At 41.1% G+C, this 22,504-nt stretch overlaps 1 protein-coding gene across 3 annotated transcripts in view; it reads left to right on the top strand.

Annotated features, from left to right (window-relative positions):
• Nucleotides 1-22,251, top strand: part of UNKL (unk like zinc finger) — a 78,138-nt gene extending 55,887 nt beyond the window's left edge. For 2 of the 3 annotated variants that reach the window (XM_066576338.1, XM_066576337.1), the window contains 7 exons: nucleotides 2,474-2,536; nucleotides 6,854-7,031; nucleotides 11,782-11,874; nucleotides 13,151-13,381; nucleotides 14,753-14,955; nucleotides 15,188-15,445; nucleotides 20,174-22,251. In XM_066576338.1, the coding sequence (XP_066432435.1) occupies nucleotides 2,474-2,536; nucleotides 6,854-7,031; nucleotides 11,782-11,874; nucleotides 13,151-13,381; nucleotides 14,753-14,955; nucleotides 15,188-15,445; nucleotides 20,174-20,329 (1,182 nt within the window). In that variant the 3' untranslated portion in view covers nucleotides 20,330-22,251. Of the gene's footprint in view, nucleotides 1-2,473; nucleotides 2,537-6,853; nucleotides 7,032-9,210; nucleotides 9,351-11,781; nucleotides 11,875-13,150; nucleotides 13,382-14,752; nucleotides 14,956-15,187; nucleotides 15,446-20,173 lie in introns of those variants that run through there. The other variant, XM_066576339.1, reaches the window with a different exon arrangement.
• The last annotated feature ends 253 nt before the right edge of the window (nucleotides 22,252-22,504 follow it).

The raw sequence follows: 22,504 nt of genomic DNA, 5'->3' as shown, positions 1-22,504 counted from the left end.
CTTGACAGTCAGGTGACCACTACCTGCCAATCAGAGGCTGCAGTGTCACCACCTGTCGTCCTGGCATCAGTGCCCACGTTGTTTGCATTATGATGCCAGGAGTTAAGAACGGTGATGCTGTGACCTCGTATTGGCAGGCAGTGGTCACCTGACTTCCGTAGTCCATCGGGACTGAGAACAAGTAAGTACCATTAGTTTTATTGGTGTTAGTCCCATTACATAAATAGAGCCAAATAGCTATGTAACTGGACAACCCCTTTAATTACTTACCCATTTTGGTAAATGTTTAGACATTCACTTTTTAGAGGGGTTTTCTGTCTTTTTTTTTTTTTTTTTTAATCCGTCTATCAATGGTCAAAAGTAATAAAAGAGCTGATGTTCATATCCAATAAATAGGCTGACTACAGCCTTTAAAGACCGATCTGGTGTGGAGAATGGAGCTGTGGTGCTGGACATGCAGGGATCTGGGAGAGGGGAGTATCAGGACTGTTATTATTTTCAAACTGCGAGACATAAAGAGAATTAAAAAAAGGTTTCAAAAACCCCCTTTAAGACTCTGTTCACACTGCTGGTTACCATTGAATTGGGTTTTTGCACTGGAGACTGTTATTTTTGCAGTTGAGAAGCGCTGAGCCATGATGAACCCTTTGTAAAGCAATTGTAGTAGTTCAAGGACCACTCCAGTGAATGTTTCCATCACTGCTCCCCCCCATCTGATTGTCACACTCTCCATGTCTCCTATGAATATTGTGCTATTCTATGCTTGCAAAAGGCTTGGATACACGATCATTTGCAGTTAATTTCTGAGAATGATCACAGGTCTTCCGCCGTGGAAAACTGCATGCAGAATCTGACCCGTTCGTGTGAGCCCGGCGTGAGTCAGCGGTGTAGCCGGGCTATCACCGCGCATAACACCGATATTGTACTGCGTATAACAGCGTATGTCACGCATGCTGTCATACGCAGTCTTCCTTTTTCTTTTTGTTTAAATTTTCTGCACTGTCGCTTCGCATCGACGCACATATACACTGCCTTTACGCAATTACATTGCATATGGGCAGCACTGAATATATGTACCCATCGAGAACCATGGGTTCTCTTGCACGTAGTCCAACAGAAATAACTAAGCAAGGTAATACTAGCATAGTTATATATACTTGAGGGATAGGTATATAATAAATGAAAAAGAATCACTAAAGTGGCCCTTTAAATATCAGCTGCATGGGTGACTCTTTTGGACCTGTCTGATTTAGGGAGCTGAGCGCCTGAGCTGGCACATGCCAGAGCCAAATGTCACTGGTTGGACCCCATTGACTGACTATAATCAGGTCTGTCTTGCTTCTGACTGGCTTTCCAGCATGTTACTGGACAAACCACCGCAGCATTCTGTACTGAAAGCTGATTCAGAAGTCGGGGCCACCCAGAATATCATCCGAATGAAAAGGGGAGGAAACTTTTTAAACCAAATAATTCAACATAATTTTATTAATACTCGACACGACCTCAATCATAACTTTAAAATGCTTGCAGGTATTGAAAAAATGGCTATCAATTTCTGATTAAATTCTACTCTTAAATCATGTATCACATGACCTCCTTTCCATTAAAGATTCTTGAGCTGAATCCAAAATGATTGCCTCCAAAATGGCCTACGGGCACCATCATAGGGTCAAATACCCCTCCCACCCCACCTTCTTCCCAATCAAAGTGTTCAACTAAGTTTCCAACTTTTATCTCTGTTTGTTCAGAAGATATTCCACGTGGGCCCGACTTTTGAATCACCCTGTGTAATATTGAATGGGACCCCTTCATTGTATCAATTGGCAAGGGATCCAGGAGGTGGGATTCACACTGATCAAGCAATGATGGCCTATGCTAAGATTTAAGGGATTGTCCAGTTGTAAACTATTGATGGTTTATCTTTAGTATATGGCATTAGTAGTAAAGTGGCAGGGGCCTGCCTCTCGAGACCTTGCCAGTCAACTTTTCTCAGGGCCAGTGTACTGAATTGATTACTGCAGGAAGCAGATGGCTCCATTCCCACTTCTGTAGTACCAAACTTGGCCACTGGCTAAGTTCCCATTGAAATGGGAACCTGGCCTGCAATACTAAGGTGGACCACTGCATTGAGGACAGAGCTATTTCCTTCAAAAATCCGCTCTGTGCCTCGGCTTGGGTAACCGATTCCAGCCGATCTACTATTGACAACCTATCCTGAGGGTAGGCCAGTATGAGATTTGAAGTTCATTTTTTTTTGCTTTTTTCCGACAAATCTTGTGATATTTCTATCTGTGATAATGAAGCCGTCATTAGTAATCCATGGAGTTTTGGCTTTGTAACTGGTATGTCAGTCACAAATGTTGCATATATAAATATTCATATAGCAGAAAGAGCTGACACCAGATTATGCGTCCATGTGTTTGGATAACATAAGTGTTCTGCATGTAATTCTCTTGTTACCCTTGCTTTATAGGCAAAACACAAGTGCCTGTCTTTGGATAATAATCATAAATTGAATGACCAAGAAAACAAACAGGTATGAAAAACCTGCAATGTGACTGACGTGTAGTAATGCTCGAGTGACCTTGTAGTGGTGGGTGCTCCATTCATGCTAACATTACCAACTCAGGCTATAGATCTAATTAATATTGTTTTTGCATTAACTAACTTTTGATAAAGATTTTACCAAGTGAGAAAATAAAATAAAATAAACTTGCTTGAGATCTGTAATGTTTTGCATGCTTGACAATCCACTTGCGCTGAAGTGTGGAAATCTTAATTGGCAGAGTAAAAAAAAAAATTGTATGTTCATAAGGATACATTTTGTCACTTGGTCCAGTTTTGAAGAGGCCACTTAAAGAGTAGATTCTTAAAACAAGACTCCACACTGCCAAGTGCTGATCACAACATGTCTAGGTGATCAGTGATCAGCTATAATCTGTAGGAGAACCTGGCAACAGCTGTACTTCCCTACAGCACCTCCACAGGAGGAATTAAACATTACATTCATTCATACAGCCTATTGACTTCCATAGAGACTATCGGGTCTTCCAGCACGAAAGATTCTTTTTGTAGCTGCTCTCTGCTCTGGGTAAAAGATGAGTGTTCTTGGGCCTCATGTCCACAGGGAAAATCAGGCCCGCCGCGGATTCTCCATGCAGAATCCCGCAGCGGGTCCCTCCTTTCCCGGGGACATGAGGCTGAAAATAAAATTAAACTCACCTGTCAGGACGCTGCCGATCTTCCCTCCGTCGCGGCCGGATGTTCTTTCTTTGGCCCGGCGGAGCCGGCAGCTTGCCGCGCACATGCGCTGGGCACATGCGCCGGGCCGAAGAAAAAACATCCGGCCGCGACGGAGGGAAGATCCGCAGCATCCGGACAGGTACATTTTAATTCATGTACAGGTGTTGCGCGGATCCGGAGGGCTTCCATAGGCTTCAATAGAAGCCTGCGGGAGCTGTCCCCGCGGGAGACCCATACGAAAATGGAGCATGTCCCGTTTTTTTTCCCGCGCACGGATTCGCGCCTGAAGGGAAAAATGACATCCGCAGGTGTTTAACTACCTGTGGGTGTCCAATGCATCCCTATGGGGCGCGTGGATCCGCGTGCGGGAAAAACACTGCAGATTGGGCATGAGGCCTTAATGGAGGGCCTATATCGATTAAAGGGGTTATCCCACCAAAAATATATATTAGTTTGATTGCTAAAGGTCCAACTTTTGGGACCCACATGATCATGGGGACAGTGCACCCTCTAGTCGCCTGGGAGAATAGAGACCTTGTGCGCATGCATGACCATCACGCCATACACTATCTTTGGAGTCACCCAGAGTCTCTTTTGAAATGTGAATGTAACAATGGGCATGTATGCACAACGGCTCCATTGGCTCCATTCCCCGGGGATTTTTTTTTCCTGCGTTTTTTCTTTTCTAAACACCCGCAGCTTTCTCCACAATGTTCTGATTAAAATAATACATTGCAATTTGGATGACAATTGGGTGAAATTGAACTTTAGAATCTAGACCTTTTTGGGAGACTCTTTTTTGTGCGTTTTCAAGGTGGCCCAGGCTGATAAAATGTACCGATGTTTTCTTAGCTAAAATCTGGTTAGTTAAATGTTTGAATGATAGTGAGTGCTTCAGAGAATTAACAATTCGCTAACTTAGTCTTTTATGACTTTGGACTTCTTAAATGTTTTGGTGAGTTGGAAGTTCTAATAAGCATTAATTTACAGCTGTACGTCTACTTTGGATGTTCCTTAAATGGCCAGGATACAGGGTATTAGATACCCTCACACCCGCTTCCCCCCATATAGTAGCTCCATTGGTTCTCCATTGTAATTTATCATGACATAGATTCCACTAGGGGTTGAAATTGATCTGCAGGAATATTGGCCCATGTGGACAAGATAGCTGCTTGCAGTTGTTTAGAATTAATTAGCGTTCTGACATTCTCCACGCAAGTAACAGGAAGGATTCATTGACTCATGCTGCTTATGCCAAATTCTGACCCCTCATCAGCATGCTGCAGAAATTAAGATTCCTCTGACCAGGCACATTGTTTTCTCACTGCTCAGTGATTCAATTTTTTTTCTCACTAGAGGTTTTTGTCTTTTTTTTTTTTCTTCTGTTATTGAACTCACCATGTAGAAAATTCAACAGTGCAGGAAAATCACCTTATATAGGTGATTACAGCTATCTCAACAACTATCACTCCTATGCTTCCATACAGGAGAAATAGGCGTTCAGTAAATAGAGGCTGCCTGCCTCCATTCACTGTGAACAGGCAGTTGTTCAAAGATTGAACTACTAATTTTTCACTGGGAGAGAAGTCTCTCTCACTAATCGCTTCGATTCAGCTCAATGAATGATCACTACTGAGTGACTTTTTTTTTTTTTTCGGTCCGCGTCCTTTCGGTGGCTGTGTGTAAACCATTGTCGAAAATCGCTTTTTCAAGCAGTTATTTAGACGGTCTTCACCCCGTTTTAAAGGTACCTTCTAAAAAATACAAATCTTGCATATATAGAAGGGAGTCAGTCCACTTACTAATAACCGATATTCCAGTATAATCACGAGTCCAGTGTCATTGCAACCCTTACAGATAATGTCTACCGATTTTCATTATCCTACACCAGAAAATGACCAGTGATGAGGTTACAAGGGCCTATTTAGATTAACTATGGGTATATCCTGATACAACTCTGACCAGGGTCAGCTTCTATAAGGGTCTCATGGAAGCTAGTTGTGATCTTTGCAATTGAAGAGAGACTTTTCCGAAGTTTCCCAAACTTCGGAAAACTTTTAGTAGACATTTTTTTTTCTTCTTGTAAAGCATTTTTTTGGTTCAAAAAATGTGACCGCCAGAGCAGGAGATTCCTTCAGCCCTGCAGAGATGGTAGGCAGTTTCCTCGTATCCAGGGCTTCAGAAGGATTGTGAGAGTGATATCTGGGCATCAATCACATCCCCATATCGCTCTCTCGCCAGTGTGCAGGAACCCTTACTAAAGTCTGATCCGAATGGAATCAGATTTGCTGTGCGACAGATGTGATCGAGCCTTTCTTAAACTCTTGATTATGCAGTCTTGTGAAGGACCAATTATTTTGTACAGTCGCTGCACTTGCTTTCCTCCTCCCTTCCCACACAATATAATAACTGTTGTAGTTATGATTGCCTGAGGACAAAGGATCAACGTGAGAAACTCTCGTCTTCCTGCTGCAGTATTTCTTAAAAGGGATTTTATGACTTACAAAACCCACTGTTTAAAACAGAACGGAGGTCCCCTAGCAATTGCATCTAGGCAGACACCGAGTGGAGAGGGGCTTTTCAAGTCTATGGGGGTTTACTATAGGAAACAGTTGCAACACTTGATTCACCCCCTGGAGTACTATCGTAGTGGAAGCTGGCTATTCATTTTATTTTATTACTAGGGGATTTCTGAGATAAATCTTTTCTTTAAAATCAAGTGTAAAAATAATAAACCAGCTAATGCTCGCCTCTCTGCTGTGGGGTGGTGTTTACAGGCTGCAGCAGCCCGTGTGCAGGGGGGAGTCGCAGGCTGCTGCAGCATGAAAACAATGCGTCAGACAAGAGACCCGGAGCTGTATGGAGTGGGGAGAGGCAAGCATTAGATGGTTTATCTTTACACCTGATATTTCCAATAAATATTTTCTTTAACTCTTTTTAATGAACGTGAACTTCCAACTCCTCAACTCATTGCAACTTTAACTTCTATCCAAACTCTGCAGACTGTATGCTCTTGTAATTGGATAAGTGTTTAATTTGTGATTCACCTTTCTTCCATATTTCTCAATGCACTTGAGATACAAAGGGGACCAGGGCATGCAGTATCGCACCAAAGGGGTTGTCCCCCTATCTGATTGGTGAGGGTCTGACCCCCTGAGATTTCCATTGAATGAAGGGAGCTGTGGTCAGATATGGCATAACCACTTCATTCCGATCAATTGGGCTGCTGTAGATAGTTGAAGCACTCTTTCTCAGCAGCCCCGTTGAAAGGCATGGAGCGGCAGTGACCTTCGGGACTTGGAACTCCACCGATCAGATAGCTATCCCTTATTCTGTGGATAGGTGATGACTACTTTTGGTGGGACAGCCCCTTTTTAATGTGAATATCTGGAATGCATGTCGGCATCTCGGAGTCTCCTTTGTATGACATGTTTCCAGGAATGTATGGATTAGACCTGTGTTTGCTAACATTTGGCATGTGCTTGACACTGTAACATTAATCAAACTCCTAGTGTATTTTTATTACCTTTTTCTTAATTTTCTAGTCACAATTTATTTTGTATGCAAAATCTGCACCGTTATTCATTTAATGTATATATTCTTTAAACAGAGCCATCTCAGTGTTTTTTCAGTGGTTAACCCACTGGCTTCCAGTATAACATCCAGTATAACTTCTAGTCTGGCATCCAGTATTGGCTCAGATAGTTCATCCCCTACTGCGCTATCAAGTGTTAATGCCAAAGCACTCCCATTCTACCCTGCTAGTAATACTGTTGAATCAGTCATAGGTAAGCCTACGTGTTTCGTCTTTACTTTTCCGTATGGCCACTTGTATTACATTTAAAGAATTTTTAGAAATTTGATTTATGCATTGGCAGCTTTTATATTTGTGCAATGAGAAAGAAGTCTGTTCTAAATTTCCATGGAGTACATTATCCGTAAAGGTCTCCAAAAAATTGCATGTTATGCCGAAATTCGGATATTGCTTAAAAAAATAAATAAATGCTTTTCACTTGTGTTAGGGGTAAGTGCTGCATGGACTGTTCATATATTAATCTGCTTTGATCCAGGTAAATGGGGTTTTATAAGGTTTTGATATGGAGCTGTGAGTTAATGAGCTTAAAGGGGCCGTGCCAAGAACCTAATTCCCCTTCTTACGTCCTATAAGTGCTTTTAAACTTCATAAAATAGGGTCCTTCACTTGGGATCCCCCTCTATGACCAGGAATAGAGAACCTATTTGGTTGCACCTTGTATTATAGGATGACCAATCAGCTAATGTCTAGCTGGCCTTGGCTTCCCTTTGCAAAATTTAGTTTTTGTTTTGTTTTTTTCCTGGGGGGTGATGGGGCCATCAGCTGTTCGCATTGGTTGCTGTTTTCTGAAAGGGATTGTGTCTGACGGCACAACCCCTTTTAATAGGGGTTTTCCAGGATTCTACATTGATTGCCTATCCTTGGTATAAACCATCAATGTAGTATCGGGGAGACCTCGGTGGCCCTTGCACTCAGCTGGACAAAGCGGCAGGAGCACTTGACTAAGAACTAAGGTCCTGTTAAGTGCAATACTTGTGCCTACGCCATAGCTCTTCATATAGGGTAGTCACAGCACCTCCCTGGCAATTAGCCTGTCTTAGATTACTTAGGTATGCGGGCAGATAAGAGGCTAGGAGATTTGGCAGTACTCAAGACAGGCTGTCCTTTGTTTTAGGCTCTGTTGGCTTGGCAGAATTTGCTGTGAAACCCTCACCAATTCCTTGGCAAATCTGCAGCCTTTTCGCATCCCAATAATCGTCATGAGAATAAGTGCTGTAGTTTGTAATACACAGTTGAAACCTGTGACATGAAAGAAAAAAGGTGACATGTCACTTCTTCTGAGCGTAGAGTTCGTTTTAGGACATCTGCACGTTAGTCTCTCTTTAAGGGTGCCTACCCACTAGTGATATTTCTTTCTACCGATGCGAGATCCAGTGACTCGCAGCACAGAGAAAACACTACGAGATCGCTCATTGTTTTTAATGGGCCCGGCGGCAGCAGCTCCAGCCTCACTGAAAACATAGGGAGTACATCTGTGGCAGAAGTCTGTGATAGAATCCAATTGCTTTTAATCAAGCCAGCACGGCTGTGGCCCCATTTTTTACAGCTATGGCTGATTTTCAGGGAAGGGCTTATATTTCAAGCCTTTCCCTAAAAATCATTGATGCGGGCGTTGCCTGCAACCCATTGCTTTTAAATGTGGTCGCATCAGTACCAACCCCATTGAAAGCAATTGGGTTCCATCACGGACTTTTACCTCCACTGTGACAGCTGCGGCAGAGGATTCCTTCGTCCCCCCCCCATTGAAAACACTGAGTGATATTGCAGATTTTTTCTCTGCAGTGCGAGACTTAAGAAAAAAAAAGCAAATGAGTATGAAACCTTTGAAAATCATTGTTTTCATAACCATCACAAGAAAAAATATCTGCATGCGGCTCCACGGCAGCTCGTGTCTCTGCACAAAATCTGCATTTTAATTTGCAAAATTCTGACGGAATCTGCAGCATGTTTTCCCAATCTTCTCTGTGTGAACATGCTCATCCGGCGCTGTTCGCACCGCGTGTTATCGTCATATACAGACTACGGTGTGAAAATACTTTCATGTATGCCACGATTATCGCATGCTATCCGTTTTTTTTTTCCCTCCCCTTTTATTGGCTGCAGTCAATTGTATAGGAAAATAGACAAAATGCTGTCCTATACAGTAAAACAAAAGCATTGAGTCTGTAGGACTCTATGGATATGTTTGACACAGCCATTGGGTAGATGATAGATGATACAGCATATTTTTTGAGGTGTAATAAATTCTTGCACCTCTACCTATAACTATATACAGGAGGCGCTCTCGGATTATGCAGTATGGGGGGGGAGCAGGGGGTGTTGTGTCTTGTGAAGCAGGACGTTTGACACGCTGATCCTGTGAGTCGTCTTCCTATTCCTGGGAGCGTATGACAGCCTCCTGATGTGACTGTGGTCACATGACCAGGGAGCTGCCGTGATCAGCTGCCATGGTACAGCGTACTTACAAGCAGAGCAGGGGACTGCAGGCAGTGAGTCAGCACTTGCACAGCCGGTAAGCACCACTATGTCTGCATTTCTTCTACTTCTCACTACACAACACTATGAATTACCGTTCGCCTCCTACTTTTTGGTTGCATCATTCTGCCATTCGTGTGCGATGACTTCCTATGTATTGTCGTCGGATATTGTGAATGCTGCTCAGCAATGCATCAAACTTTTACTGCAACATGACTGCAGGTAGTTTAGTAACTTGCATCAATGGATGTAACACAGAGGTAAAGGTGGGCAAACGAATCTGGCTTTATACATCGCTGTAGTTGGTTCCTAACATATAATGCATTAGAATGGGCTTTTCATGGACTGCTCACACATAGATGGTTAAACAGCATGCCTGCATATAGTTAATACCCCGAGCACAAGCTGATGAGGTCGGATTATGCTATTTTTTTTTTTTTTTTAGTGCTTCTATGACAGTAATAAAAAGTGTGCCTTTACATATGTACTTGCTGCATCCTTCCCCTGCAGTTACACTAAACGCTGCTCTGAAGGGTAAAGAGATGAGCTCCATCCTCCAGATACTTGTACATTGGAACAAGTAGTTCTGAATATCAATGACTGACTGCTCCCTTTTTTTCTTTCCTGTTTGCGTCATTCAGTAAATGTATCCAGGGCACACTTTTTGGGCACAGTGCCCAAGTGTGACTGGCATTTTTAGAATACTGGTGCAGCAGAGCTTTTGTTTGTCATTTTAGTGCTGCATTGTTTGCTCACCTTGATAACTTTGAGCTAAGGTGACTCGGGAGGATCACCTGCAGTCCTATGTAGAATCACAGGTGAATACATGCCGATATTGGGATGCATGACCTACTCTGCTCTGCTACATCTATACAGTATTATCGTAGATTCATTTCAGTGGGAAATGGCCTGCATATGCATTTATCTATTGTAGCTGTGTTGAATCCTGAGTGCAAAAGCATGTAGTCACACGATGTTGGGATAAATGACATACAATGCTCTGCTACGTCTATGCAATATCATATTTCATAATTTTCAACCTGGTTTTCCCATTGAAACGAGTATACCTGCAATAAATGTAATTGCAGGGTGTGCATGATCACGAGTGCAAGAAAAAAAAGTAATTACATGATGCAGTGGCATAATTGTAGGCAAGTCCAGGGAGGCCATGTTATAGAGTAGGTGGTCCTGTGCACAAATGGGGAAAACAGAATGAAAAACTCCATTGTTTACATTGCAAATGAAAAAGATAAAAAAATAAGATAAAAATGATATATATATATTAAATAATGTGTATGTATGGTCAACTCCTCTAGAGGAATATTCTAACCATAGACCTGTATGACAAATCCATATAATACATGATGAATAGGTGATAGATGGCAGTCTCCTCTCTGGCACCCCTGCCTTTCCATAGAATGAGGTCATAAACTTCCTGTTAATTATTGTTAGAATACCCCTTCAGGCTAGGTTCTCGTGTAGCAGAATTTCTGCAATGGAAATTTCGCTACAGATTTCACCGCCTCAATTGAAAAGTTGAATCCACTAGGCCAATTCTCTGCAGTGTATGGATAATTTTTCTTGGATTCTCATCCACATTGCCCGCACTGTAAAATGCTGAAGATTTTCTGCAGTCAGTTCCGTTGTGCAGATGTCTACAGCATTTCTTCATTGTGTGAACATACCCTTTGAAATAAAGCTGCCTAGCCAAGCAAAAGTTGAGGTCCTTCTATGACAGTATTTCTAAGGCCGGCTTCACATCTGTGTTGGAACCTCCAGTCGGGGTTCTGTCACAGATCCGGCTCAAAATATGGAAGGAAAAGCACTGCTTGTTGTGCTTTTTCTTCCGTCCAAAAGCAGAGCAGCTGGACGGAAACCCAACGGACGCCATCATAGTCAATGGGGTCAGTTTGGCGCTGTTCGTTTCCATCCTGAGACACCGCCGTTTGGCCATGAGGTTCCCCTTACCGGCTTCCCGAATGGAGCAGGAAAGCAGAATCCTCAGCGCAGGTGTGAAACCACCCTAAACTCTACTGATCAAGTCCCCCAGCATGTCATGTTTTCAGGATTTCCTCAGTATTGAGCAGGGTGATGTCATTGTCAGTGCCCCAGAAATTACAATAGATGGATATTCTCAAAGCATGATCTGTTGGGGGGAGAACTAGAGGAGAGAAATGCTGCTGTATGCTACATAAGTGGCTAAACGGAGTGATAAACCCAACCCAATTCTGGTGGTCACGGGTCACCTCTGTTCTTTACCTGTGTAGATGACCCAATCTTAAATGTTTTGGTGAAGAGCATATTAGTTTTTCTAAGTTGCCATGTGAAATGTAACTACGTTTTTGCTGCCTAGAATGGCACATTGCTCATGGCTACGTAGTCGCACGTTCTCCTATTTGCCCGCTGCCTGTGTTGAGTGTTCAGGTGGTGAATCTGAAGTTACTAGCAATGTGCATTTCTTTTTACAGGTTCTGCCCTAGATCTTCATTTTAGCAATATAAATGTGGCATCTTTAGACAAAGAATTAGAAGACTCTGAGAACAGTGAGCTGGGCTTATCGAGTAAGAATCCCTCTTACACTTTGTGGTCATGTATTTCGGGTGGCCTTGGGGTTGAATCCGCAGTGGAGGGCCCCATGGTTGGGGTGTAAATGGTTGTCAGTATGATTATTATTTTATAGTCCTTATATATTTACTCATTACGTGTACCTGTTGGTTATACTCAATGAGCAAATATGCCACCAGCAAGAAAAAAATATGTAGGTATTTCTCTTGCCTTAAAGGGGTAGTCCCACCACAAGTCTTTATCCCCTATCCACAGGATTACGGATAAACATGTGATTAGTGTGGTTGGACCCCAACCAATCATGAGAACAGGGGTCCCAAAACTCCCCAAATGAATGGAACTATGGGTCACACGTGCACCACTGCTCTATTTTACTTCAGTATGACCTCAGGAGGTAACAGAGTTCAAGCGCTCGGCTATGTCTGGCAGTCCCATTTGAAATAGATGCAGCAGCACATGTACTTGACTCCCCATTCATTCAGGGGTCTTTGAGATCCTCGTTCTTGTGATTGGTGCAGGTCCGACTATTGAGATTCCAACCAATCAGCTAGTTATCCCCTTATCCTGTAGATGGGGGATAACCTCTTTTGATGGGACACCCTATTTCAAAGAGGTTGCCCAATTTAATCCCCTTCTCTAAATGTTGCTGCCCCGGTGATCAGCTGACTACCACAGGTCTGGCTCTTGGAATAACCGCTTTGGCCATTGCAGGAAAAATGTAGTATCCTACACCAAATGATCAACCATGGACTGTTGGGGCAAGCCCTTTTAAGAATCCATGTGATTAACCAGTGATCATATAATATGCTCACCTATGTAGAGTTCCCATAAAATTCTATATTCGGGAATTCTGACTTTATAGAAGGGGGTCCCTTGCTTTTTCACTCTCTGAAATCTATTGCTTGTCCTTTTGAAATCCCAGATAAATCGGTCTCCAAGACAAAAAATGATGACTTTTAACTGTTTCTGTGCATTGTTGCGTACAGCTAGAATGTAGCATGCTCCATGTTGATGGATCAGAAGCTTCTATTTGTGCAGAGGATGTGTATCGGAGGAGTCGGTTGTAGTAGATGTTGTTTGTTCACCTCGCAGCTGCCGAGCTATTTGTGGCACTTGAGAAATAATTTCTTCGTGGGTACAGTCCTTTGGGGAGTTTGACATCTGCAGTTGGCTAGGAAGGCTTTGCTTTTTTCGTGTGTGCTGCTCATCTTTGAATCATGACAAACGTATTATGAACTAATTTTGTATTTTATATATATTTTTCTTGTTTAGGTCAAAGGTTACTGGGAAGTTCAGCGCCTGTGAATATCCCAGGATCTCTTGCTCGTTCCTCTTCTCTTCACTCTTCTTCTTCTCTTTCAACCTCTCCTCTGAGTTCACTTTCCCAGTCACTGTCACAATCTTATCTATCCTCCAGTATGGCTCCCCGCCAACAACAGACGCCAACACTCAAGTCTGAGCACAATGCCTTAGGCACTTCAACTTCTTCACACAATTCTTTAGGTATGTCGACACTATGTACGTGGTTTGGTTACCTCTTGGTAAAAAAAAAACAAATGTGATCAACCCCTTAGGGCCACAGCCTATTTCATCTCCACGCCTCAAAAGCTGTAACTTTCATTATTTTTCTTTTGACCTAGCTTTGAGGGCTTATACGTTATGTGGCGAGCTGTAGTTTTTATCAGTACTGTTTTTTGTACAGATCTGTTTCACTATGCCTGAGGAAGGATCCTGAGCGGTCCGAAAGCTCGCTATAACATCATGTATTTTTGTTGGCCATTAAAAAGGTATCCTCTCCACAAGATTACTTGGCTGCTCTTACTGAGAACAATCACATTTTGGTACTTCTAGTTTATTGTATAACTTGTAGTTATTCTTTTTGGAGGGCACAGTGAAAGAACACACATGAACTCATGAATTTTTTTAATAGCATTTACTATACGGTATAAAACCATTTAAAAAAAACAAAAAAAACAATGAAAAGCCTTTTCTTGGAAGATTATTAGTTTTTGCAACGCTGCATTCAAAGACCCATTACTTTATTTTTCCATGGATGGAACTCTGTAAGGCCTCATGTCCACGAATGTATCGGTAATATGCTGCTGATCACCCTGCAACGTTTTACCGACTTTTATAAAAGCAGCTCTGCTCTTTTTTTTTTTTTTTTTCTTCTTTTAACTTCCCACTCTGTTACAATGTATTGCGTATGGACAGCGTTTCATACGCTGCCTTAAGTGATGTATAGGGCTCACGTTGCGTGGTTCATAGAGAAATAGAGCATGCTGCGATCTAATTCTTGTGCGTATCAATACGCAGTGTCTGCACACACATGTGCATAGATCAATGAAAGTCCATTGACTTTCATTGACTCCATCCACCGCGTATTATTATCTACCATTCCTAAACATAGATGGAGGAAGTGAAGACAAAACTAGCCATACATTTTCTTTTATTCTCAGCGCCTCCATAGCTCCGCCGTTGTTGTTCTTTTTTTTTTTTTAAAGCTCCATTAGGCATATTAGGGGTAAAGACTTCCAGTGGGCAATTCACTCCTTGGGACTGATCTGGGCTTTCTCCCCCCTCCTACTCCAACCCCGTCCAATCGATTGATGATTTCAGGTATGAAAGTAAAAGAAAATATATTAGGTTTGTCTTTATTTCCCATATCTTATGGTAGACTGGGTAAACATAGCGGACTCCCTTTAAATGAGAACAGCTAAAACAGGAAGCAGAGGATTGTGGAACATCTAATAAGTTTATTATACTCCAACCACATACACATGTGAAAGGCTCAACAATGTTAAAAGATGAATTGATACATAGGAGATGAGATTCAACCCAACAACAGTCTATTATTTTTTTTTGTCCTTCTAGGTTTAAATGGGGTGACGGGCAGTATTTGGGACTTCGTCAGTGGGAGTTTCTCACCTAGTCCTTCACCAGTGTTCAGTAGTGGTGCTACCAGTTCCACCAGTACCAGTACAAATGGTAGTGAGCTGTCTCGTGTTAGGAGAGAACTCGATGATGCCAAGAGAAAAATCAAGAGATGGGAAGACTCCTGGCAACAAGTGAAACAGGTGAGAGTAATAACTTGCTGCATATGCCATCAGATTCTGTATATAGGACCCTGTAATGGAAGTACATTGCAATATATTTGTATATAATGGGGGTTAAAATGGAGGAATACTAGATGAGATGTACATGGTTTGATTTTTAACAATCTCTCTGTAAGCAGAAGTTCTGTTTTAATTATATCATGAATGTGGAATGCTGTAGTTTTGATAAAAAATTTTGATTACTATTTTCAAGGCTTGTGACGCATGGCAAAAAGAAGCCCAAGAGGCAAAAGAGCGTGCTAAGGCTGCAGATGCAGACAGACAAGTAGCACTTTTACAGAAGGAGGAGGTGGAGGGCAAACTGAAGAAACTTCAGGAAGAATTTGATGTCTTATGTGTATCTCCACAGTTTTCCATAATGAAAAAATATGGTGATGTAGAGAAAGTTCCTTTACCAAAGCTACATTCTCTGAAAAGTCAGCTTCGTTCTGACTTAGAAACAATCGATTCGGTAAGTATGGATGTGCAAGGCTTACATTTAAGATGATGATGAAAAACTTGTATGTAGAGGATACCCATTTCCTTAATGGTACTGGTGCAAATAGCTTTTGTGATTTTCGGAGGTTTTTCGGGACATAAAAAAAAAAAAGTTTAATGGTCTTAGAACCCGGAAAAAGCGGTAGGAGGTCACATGCAGTTGATTACGCACATGAGTATGACCACTCAGCTTTTCACTGGCTTCAGCGGCCATAGAAGAATCGGCTCTGAAGCCTGTGAGGGGCTATGTGGTAGTGCATAATCAACAGCACATGACCTCCTATCACTTCTTCTGGGTTCCATGCGCCAAGCATCAGGGCTAGAGAGCCGACGGGATATGCAGGTATTCAGTTTTCTTAATTTTAAGCCTGTTTTTACCTTTTTTTTTTTTTTTTTTCTTTAAGATCTCCGTAAAACCTCCTTTAAAGTACAATTCCAATTGGTTGTAAAACCATCAAAAATACAGGAAAATGAACACTGGTTTTCGTTAAATTGTTTCTCAATACAATGACATGTAAGATTTTTAACATTCATTGGCAGAATTTTTTTTGACATTGTGGGGATTTATAAAGTGAAAACTGGCGCAAAAAAGTCTCAAAATTTTGTTGTGACTTTTTCAAGTACACCAATTATACCACGTTCAAGAAAAGGATGCGGATGTCCCGGTCTGACAATTTATGCATAATTCACACCAGAATTTGGGGCAAATTATACCAGAAATCCACTCCAGTCTATAGGTGGCGAAGATTTCTATTTAGATTTATGGACAGCCCGAGATGCACCTAATCTATGAAGATGTATATCTTATTGGAATTGTATTAAGACCGGTGTTTGAAACGCCAGTCTTAATAAATTCCCACTTGTGATTCCAAGTTGGCACTAGTAATGGTGAAACGAATCTAAAAACGGACCTGCTACATAAGCAAATGAAATTATTATATATCAGAGGTATAGAAAGATCTATGTGCTGTTAATGTATATGTAACTAGATGGACAGGTGATATTATAACATTTATACAGAACCTGTCACCAGGTTTATGGTCCAGAGTTAAGGGCAGAATGTCTGTGGGACAGGAATGTACGTTGTGGGCATGTATGTCTTTTTAAGAAACGCTGTGGTGTGTCAGAATAAACATACAGTGGGTCTGGAAAGTCTTCAGATCTTTTAATTTTTATTTATTTTTTTTACATTTGTGGCCTTGTGCAAATAAAAAAATTGCTAAAGATTTCTAACATTCTGTATTCACTTTGTTATTATGGGGTATGGAGTGCAGAATGATGGGGGGAAAAACTTTAATTTTAGTGAAAAACTAACACTTTGCATTGACAAAAGTGTTCACACCCTGTACTCAGTACTTAATTGAAGCACCTTTTGGCAGCGATTTTAGCCTCCAGTCTACTTGGGTATGATGCAGAGGCGTAGCTAAAGGCTCATGGGCCCGGGTGCAAAAGTTTATCTTGCCCCCCTCCCCCAACTTCTCTTAACACAGAGGCATAACTTGAAACTCCTGGGCCCCAAAGCAAAACCTCTAACAGGGCCCCCAACTATAATGCTTTATTCATAGTATTGGGCAACCTATATGTGGAAGAGAGGCCCCCTAAGTCTCCTGGGCCCGCGTGCAACCGCATACCCTACTTTCCCTATAGTTACACCAGTGGTATGATGCTAGAAGGTTTGCACATCTGGATTTGTGGATTTTCTGCCATTCTTCTATGCAGATCCTTTCAAGCTCTGGCAGGTTGGATAGGGGCTGCCATGTTTGATTGGGTTCAAGTCAGGACTCTGGCTGGGCCACTCAAGAACATTCACAGAGTTGTCCCTGAGCCAGTCTTGGCTGTGTACTTAGGGTCATTGTCTTGTTGGGAGACAGGTTTTCATTAAGAATATCTATACTTTTCTCCATTCAGCTTTCTGTCAACCATAACCGGACTCCCTGACAAAGACTCTGAAAAACGCTCCTACAGCTTGATGCTGCCACCACCGTACTTCACTGTAGGCATGACATTGGGCAGGTCCTGAGCAGTGCCTGGTTTCCTCCAGACATGCTACTTAGAATTGAGGCCAAAAGTTTTTAATCTTGTTGTCATCAGACCAGATTCTTGTTTCTCACAGTCTGAGGGTCCTTTAGGTGCTTTTTGGCAAACTCCAGACGGACTTTCATGTGTCTTGTACAGAGGAGAGACTTCTTTCTGGCCACTGTGCAATAAAGCCCTGAATGGTGGAGTGCTGCAGTGAGGGACGTTTCTCTAATCTGCACATAGGATCTTTGGAGCTCAGACAGAGTGGCCATTGGGTTTTTGGTCATCTCTCTCACCAAGGCTCTCCTTACCTCGATTATTTTGGTGGGTCGGCAGCTCTAGGAATGGTACTGGTTGTTGCAAACTTCTTCCATTTAAGGATTATGGAGGCCACTGTGCTCTTGGTAAACATTCAGTGCAGCCGAAATCTTCTTTTGTAGTCTCCTCCAGATCTGTGCCTTCATCAATCTCCAGAGCTACATTTCTAGTGTCATACCAATGGGTCTGAATACTTACTTCTATACAAATTGTTAGACCTCTTTGCAAATAAAAAAATTAACATCCTGTTCTCAAGTTGTCGTTATGGGGTGTTGAGTGCAGGATGATGGAGGGGGGGGGGGGGATGTGATTTTTTTTTTTTATTTTTATTTTTTTTTTTTAAATTGGCACAAGGCCAGAACATAAAATATTTTTTAAAAATTAAAGGGTCTGAAGACTTTGAAAATGCGTTGTATCTGTACGAAGTTCGCATGACCCTGGTGACAGAATCTCTTTAATGGAGAATGTAGGTCATCTCTAATGAGGTCATCGGTCATTGGATTTTCTTGTGTAAATACAGTTGAGGAGAAGGCATTTAATAGATTTTGTTTTATTGGAGGTAAAAAGATAAAAATCTGTTTTATGGGGTTTTTTTTTTTTAAACATTTATTTATTTATATATATATATATATATATATATATATATATATATATATATATTATTTTTTTTTTTTTTTAAATTAGTATATTTACACTAAAATAAAGTATGGGAATGCCTTATTTTGTTTCGGATGTTTTGATATATAATATGTATGGTTTTGGTTTACAGGGCACTTATAGCGCCACTTTCACTTTTGCAGTACACAGTGCTCTTTGAGTGCTGTGTACCTGGGGAAGGTGATGACAAAGTATTAAAAACCCCTCCTGCCTTCTCCTCCGGGTTATCAGCTGTCACTAACAGCTGACAACCTGTCCTGTCTCTCTGATTGATTGCAGAGGAAGGAGGCTTAAAGGGGTTGTCCCGCGAAAGCAAGTGGGGGTATACACTTCTGTATGGCCATATTAATGCACTTTGTAATGTACATTGTGCATTAATTATGAGCCATACAGAAGTTATCAGAAGTTATTCACTTACCTGTCCCGTTGCTAGCGTCCTCGTCTCCATGGTGCCGTCTAATCTTCAGCGTCTAATCGCCCGATTAGACGCGCTTGCGCAGTCCTGTCTTCTGAATGGGGCCGCTCGTGCCAGAGAGTGGCTCCTCGTAGCTCCGCCCTGTCACGTGTGCCGATTCCAGCCAATCAGGAGGCTGGAATCGGCAATGGACCGCACAGAAGACCTGCGGTCCACCGAGGGTGAAGATCCCGGCGGCCATCTTCACAAGGTAAGTAAGAAGTCACCGGAGCGCGGGGATTCGGGTAAGTACTACCCGGTTTGTTTTTTTTATCCCTGCATCGGGTTTGTCTCGCGCCGAACGGGGGGGCTATTGAAAAAAAAAAACCTGTTTCGGCGCGGGACAACCCCTTTAAATCCCCACTGTAACTTTACATACGGCTGGGCTTTAAGCCCAGAACCAGGCATTGTAGGTGATCCTAAACTGGTTAAAGAGTACCTGTGTTTTTATCTTCGAAGCACTTCTGCTCTGTTGGCCGTTTTCGGTTCCTTCCAGCACCTTAAGACGACCCCATGTAACGCTATATGGTGCTGTCTTCAGCTGCCGGAAAGAGATGAAAACGGCCGACAGAGCTCTGAAGTGAAAGTGCAGCTAATCTTTCAGTGATAACAGAAAACCTATTATGTTGTAGTCACTATTACTCAGGTAACACTTAGACCGGGCTTACATGACCATATGCGTAAAACGCACAGTGAGTCACACAGCGTTTTACAACTGTGGCGCTGTCATGCGCCATCTTCCTGGTTTCTTTTTTTTCATATTCTTTCATATTTCTACAATCCTTTCTGAACAGACTGTAACCCTACTGTTTAACTTTTCAGATATCCCTATCTGTCATCCAGTCATGTCATTTATCCACATGATGTCCTATTTCTTTTCCGAAATTTTTCTAATTTATTAGTATTAGTTGAATTCTGTAGGCGCAGTATACAGCCTCTCACAATTGTCATGTATTAAAGGGGTTCCCCGAGGAAGGTAATACTTAGTCCGGTTCCTAGTTACCTACATCTGCAGTGACAGAAGGGGGCTGGCTTAGTAATTGAAATAAGTCAGTCAGCCAACCCCAAGGACAATGGAGCGGTGGGATGGGGTGGTGGTGGTGGGAGTGTTGGTACTCCATACTATACGTCTGAACTGGGTTTGACATGGATTGGGTTGGATAAGTATTTTCCTCCCTGGATAACCCTTTCACTACAACAGTATTACATGTTAATAATTAATGTTAACGACCATGTCCTCTCCCTCTTCTCCAGTTGATATTAGAGCTGCATTCCCAGAAGTGTGTTGTTTGCCATGAAAATGACCGAAGTATAGTCCTGCAGCCCTGCCAGCATTACGTATTATGTGAACAGTGCGCATCTAGCAAACCGGAATGTCCTTACTGCAAGACCAAAAGAATGAAGTGGTGATGAGCCTTCCAAAACAGCGAATTACCTGTCTACCGGGAAATCCATCTGTATCATGTAATCAAACTAAATAATGTGTTACATGTCTTAGCATTTGATATATAATTTAGAATTTAACTAAAATGTATAAAAGAAATATATATATATCCAAAATGTATCTTCTACCAGTTATAGACTCGTGTCTACCCACAAAGGATGATCGGAGGAATTGCTATTGTTAGGGATTTGTGTTTAGCAGGCAGAATGAATCTGCTTGTACATGGAAAAGGATCACTAGCCGAGTGCAATGCGCACACGGGAAAACGACAATTATGGGCCTAAGGCCTATGACGAAGTATGGACCTCAAGGTATTCAGAGAGGGGGGTAAATACAATGTTGACATTAAATCTGGCATCCTTAAAGGACTTTCTAGAAGAATCTTCACAGGCAGCTGACCAGACATATCATTTAAAGTACCCACAAAACTAGCTCTTTGGTGATCTAACGCCATGTATTTTTTTTTTTCAAAGGACCAAAATCACCAAAAATAATTGTAAGGCCTGTCTGGCCTACATTCACATGGGGATCACCAGTAAGAGCTAGCATGATGTGAATTTTACCCTTCCTCAAGAATTTAGCTTACTTTTTGTGTGAATGTGGTAAAAAAGTCAATAAGGATGTATGTGGGGGGAGGTGGGGTAGGGCTGTTGTCTTTAAACTTGGTCTGTTCTGGAATGCTTGCCTTTTATATATAGAAAAAAACAAAACAAAATGCAATTGATCGTTTTTGGTTAAAAACCAAAAAAAAAGAAAAAAATCCAGTTTATTGAAGTAAATTCTGTGAGCTCCATCGAGGGCAAGAATATTTTAAAGCAACATAGGGTTTAACTAATTGCGAACTCTTGAGGTTCTAAAACAAATGTGTATATTTATATAAATATATATATATATTGGTGCTTTATGTTACCACATTGTTGACATACAACTTGTGAGCTTGGAATCAGTCTAGCACTATTTTTACTAGGTTATTTTGAAGAAGTTTAATTCTTGTAAAAGCACTTTGTTAACCAGGGATTATGTTTAGAGGTTATGATAAATTGCTTTAAGCTGCTTTGTAGGTTTTTTGTTTTTTTTTGTATATATATATTATTAATATGCGATAATATGGAGCTTTTTTGTGTGTACTGTGAACTGAAAGAAATCTATTTCATGTCAGTTTATTACTGTTATAAAAAAAAGCAAACAAATAATTAGTGTAGTAAATTTATTGTTTTTCATATGCTGAATTTAGTACTTTTATTAAATGAACAATACTGAATAGTGAGCAGTATAGCTTAGGATTTTTACAGTTTTCAGGTAATTGCAAAACTAATAGTATTTATAATTATAACCAGCAAACGGACGGATGGATAATAAGAAGGCACATATTTACAATTGTAAGCATTTAGAAAATCATTCTATTGAAGGAACCATTTTTTAGTTATTTTTTTCGTTTTTAACTTTTTTTTTACATTTTTTCAAAAATTTCAGATTTATGGTAATGTTATGTTTTTAGCTTTTTCATAATTAACTTGTTTGTATAACTCTTAACCTCATGATATTCATTTATAAGCTTTTTCAGAGATGTGAAATGAGGTCACATGGCCACTTTTATCAAGTGCCTATACCTTACAGCAGCTAAAAAAAAAAAAAATTTAAGTTCTTTATTCATATGCGTTTTGCAAACTTCTTTTTTTTTTTTTTTTTTCATAGAATTTTTTTCTGGGCATGCTTGAATAAGTGAAAATTTAAAATTTGCTTGTTAACTTATTCTGAAAGTACACAAGAAAACAGAACTAACGGATGACAAAAAACTATAATAAACCTGGCAATGGTGCTCTTCTGAATTTCTTTAGACTTGGATCCACCCCCGCCCCATCTTCACACCACACCCACCCCCTTACCATCTCAGGCCAAAAAATTGGCAATGAAAAATCAAAAAAATAAAATTCAAACACAGATACCTACTGGTGCATAAAGTGGAAAATTCTTTTTTTCCTTTTAACATGAAATATATATAAATGTTTTTCTTCTTTTAAAGGGGTTCTCTTAGAGTCAAAAAATTTCTGTGGGCTATTAAAAAAAAAAAAAGTATACTCTCCAGTCAGAGCTACAGCCCAATCCCCATCTCTCTGGTCCTGGAAGAGGCTTGTAATGGT

Source organism: Eleutherodactylus coqui, chromosome 8, assembly GCF_035609145.1.
Source record: "Eleutherodactylus coqui strain aEleCoq1 chromosome 8, aEleCoq1.hap1, whole genome shotgun sequence".
NCBI lineage: Eukaryota > Metazoa > Chordata > Amphibia > Anura > Eleutherodactylidae > Eleutherodactylus > Eleutherodactylus coqui.
Note: the sequence above shows the minus strand (reverse complement) of the source record. Positions and strands in the feature narration are given on the sequence as shown.